The 3259-nt window shown below is 36.4% G+C and overlaps 2 protein-coding genes across 2 annotated transcripts; both read right to left on the bottom strand.

Moving 5' to 3' along the window:
- Nucleotides 1-1575: 1575 nt before the first annotated feature.
- LOC138890199 (secreted RxLR effector protein 161-like) lies at nt 1576-2148 on the bottom strand. Its single transcript, XM_070173566.1, has one exon. The coding sequence runs from the start codon at nt 2146-2148 to the stop codon at nt 1576-1578; it is 573 nt and encodes a 190-aa protein (XP_070029667.1).
- A 407-nt stretch (nt 2149-2555) lies between these two features.
- LOC138890192 (uncharacterized mitochondrial protein AtMg00820-like) lies at nt 2556-2873 on the bottom strand. The gene has a single exon (XM_070173560.1). It carries the CDS (start codon nt 2871-2873, stop codon nt 2556-2558), a length of 318 nt encoding a protein of 105 aa, XP_070029661.1.
- Between the last annotated feature and the right edge of the window lie 386 nt (nt 2874-3259).

The raw sequence follows: 3259 nt of genomic DNA, 5'->3' as shown, positions 1-3259 counted from the left end.
TAAAATAGACTACATACTAAAACAGGATTTATAGCATGATATGCTGGCAAAGCTTAGCAAAACAAAAGAAAACAAAAAAATTATCCACCGACTAATTTTTTAGTCCAAAAATAGCACAACAAAAAAATTGTCTTAAATTTCCACATTAACGACGTAGAAAATAGGTAAGAGTATTGCAGATCACCTCCTTCAGTCGATCAAAGCTGGCATTGGCTAAAACACTCATTCCATCAAGCCTGTCATGAACCTACTTGAATGCTTTGTCAGTAGTGGAATCTTCTGTACTTTCAATCATAAAATTGATGACCTAGGAGGACAACTTGATTTTGAGTTTAGTCACAAGGCAATAGACCAGAAAGGTGTCTTTTTTAAAGAAGGTGGAGAAAGAGCTAGTGCGAGGAAGCAAAGTGGTTGCAACAATGTGGGCCAGAACTCGAGTTTCGAAACTAACATCACTAGGGCCTAACTGATTTGGGAGAGATTCAGATGAACACTCAGCAATACACCTTTTAGCTTGATCAAAAGAAATTTCAAAATCATCGGGCCAGGAATTTTTAAAAAGCATGGGGAAACCTGAACACTTACATTGAAAGATTGAATCAAACAAGGCACAATCAAGAACAATACGCTTTCCTAACACTAAAGACTTCAACTTATCAGACTTTCTAGAGCAAGATTTGCATAAAATATTTTCACTAGGGGTTCATAAACTTTAGATGGAGGAACAGAAAATAACTTTGACCACCCTTGATAAACGAAAAGATATTTTACATTACAATTTAGGGCTTCCATGTCATCAACGTCGACTACCCTCCCTTGAGCAATACGCTTGTCTTTCAGGGTGATGAAAAAGTCCCTATTTGGAGAATCCCAGAAATTTAGGTCTGACCCGAGGGAACTAAAAAGGTCTATTTTTGACTTCTTTGGAGTGAAGGAAATAGAAGGTTCTTCCATATGTCGTTTTCCCAAAGCTTTTTCTCCTAATGTGTGAGAATGATTAGACAAATTAACTTGAGAAGAGGCAAAACCTTCAGAATGATCGGACCCTAGGTCTACTTGTTCTGGGGCAGAGAAGGGGTTTTTGCTCTGGAGCGAGTACTCTTTCTGGTGGAGGCAGAGGGATTTTTGGGGTGTTTGGCCATTGAAGAGTTTTTTTTGGGCAAAGCTTCTAAGAAGGGTTTCTAGGTGATAGGGACGATGGAGATTGAAAAGAGGTTTCAGCATTAAAAAGAGGGTTTCTAACGGTTGAGTACAGAAAAGGAAAAGGCGTTAGTTGATTAGACGTGATGATTGGCTTTCCGTCTTTGAACTTTGCAATTGATCTGAAAAGAGAGGGAAATCAGAGGCGCAATTAATGATTAAGAAAAGAAATAAAACATTAGGCATATAGAGCAAAATAATAGCACATAGGTCCTAATATTAACTATTAATACAAATAATGCCAAGTAATTCTCTTAGAGAGCAAAATCTTTCTTCTAATAAAGGCTTAGTAAAAATATCCGCTAATTGATCGGTTGTTCCAACAAAAGATATTTCTATGTTTCCTTTAAGAACATGATCTCTAATAAAATGATGCTAGATGTCTATATGCTTTTCCCTAGAATGATGCACAGGATTTTTAGAGACACATATAGCACTAGAATTATAACAGAAAATCGGTATAGGCTTAAATGATAATTCATAGTCACCAAGTTGATGATACATCCATAGTAATTGTGCATAACATTTTCCAATAGCGATGTATTCAGCTTCAGTCGTGGATAATGCAACTGATCCTTGTTTTTTACTATTCCAAGATATCAATGCTTTGCCAAGTAATTGACATATTCCACTTGTGCCTTTTCTATCTTCCTTATCACCTGCAAGATCAGCATCTGAAAAGCCATTTAATTTAAACGTGTTAGAACGAGGATACCATAGTCCATGACAGACAGTTCCAATGAGATATAGATGTGATTCCTTAGGAGATGACTGAAAGCTGGCATATTTACATACACTAAACATAATATTCGGTCGACTAGCAGTTAAATAAAGAAGTGAGCCAATCATTCCATGATACTTAGTTTCATCAATAGGAATTCCATGTTCATCTTTATCGAGACTTTTTGAAGGACTCATTGGTGTGACAATAGCTTTAGCATTGCTCATACCAAATTTTTGGATCAACTCCTTAGTACATTTGGTCTGACATATGAACGTTCCTTCTTCAGATTGTTGGATTTGAAGTCCAAGGAAGAACGTTAGTCTCCCATCATGCTCATTTCGAACTCACTTTGAATAAGATTTGAAATTTCTTTGCACATAAGAGGATTAGCACTACCAAAGATAATATCATCAACATAAATTTTAATAATGAGATTACCTCCTGATGATCTTTTAATAAACAGAGTAGTGTCTACTTTACCTCTTGTAAATCCATGATCAATAAGAAATGAACTGAGTCTTTTGTACCATGCTCGTGGAGCTTGCTTCAGTCCATACAACGCTTTGGTTAGCTTATACACATGATAGGGAAACTTTGAATCTATAAACCCAGGAGGTTATTTAACGTATACTTATTCTTCAATGAAACCATTCAAAAAGTCACTTTTAACATCCATCTGAAATAGACTAAATCCCTTAAAGGATGCATATGCCTGAAGAATCCGTATAGATTCCAGTCGAGCTACTGGGGCAAAGGTTTCGTCATAGTCGACTCCTTCTTGTTGTGAATATCCTTGAGCAACTAATCTGGCTTTGTTTCTTACAACTTTTCCATCCTCATTCAATTTATTTCTTAAAACCTGTTTTGTTCCAGTTACAGGAACACTTTCAGGTTTGGGTATCAGTTTCCATACTTGATTTTTGTTGAATTGATCTAACTCTTCCTGCATCACTTGCATCCAGCTTGAGTCTTTCAGGGCTTCCTATATTTTCTTTGGCTCAATATGAGAGATTAGGACTATATTTTCTTTCTTCTTGGGAGCTCTCCTGGTTTTCTTTTCTTCGCTTGGATCTACTATGATGAATTTTTAAGGATATTCAGTTTCACTTCTCCATTCATTTGGACGAACTATATGAGTAATTGACTCCTTCGGAGGTTCTGGTTGATTGTTGCTGGTTTCATTAGTTGAGTCTATCACAACATCAGATTCATTAGTCGACTTTTGAGATTTGCTTGTCTCCTGAATTTCTTGAGCTTGATCTTCATCACCTGCAATAATTCCTTTTACCTGGGAGGATTATTTTACATGTCTCATCTTCAATAGCACAACATGTT

This window comes from Nicotiana sylvestris, chromosome 1, assembly GCF_000393655.2.
Source record: "Nicotiana sylvestris chromosome 1, ASM39365v2, whole genome shotgun sequence".
NCBI lineage: Eukaryota > Viridiplantae > Streptophyta > Magnoliopsida > Solanales > Solanaceae > Nicotiana > Nicotiana sylvestris.
The sequence above is the reverse complement of the archived record's forward strand: the minus strand, read 5'-3'. Positions and strand labels throughout refer to the sequence as shown.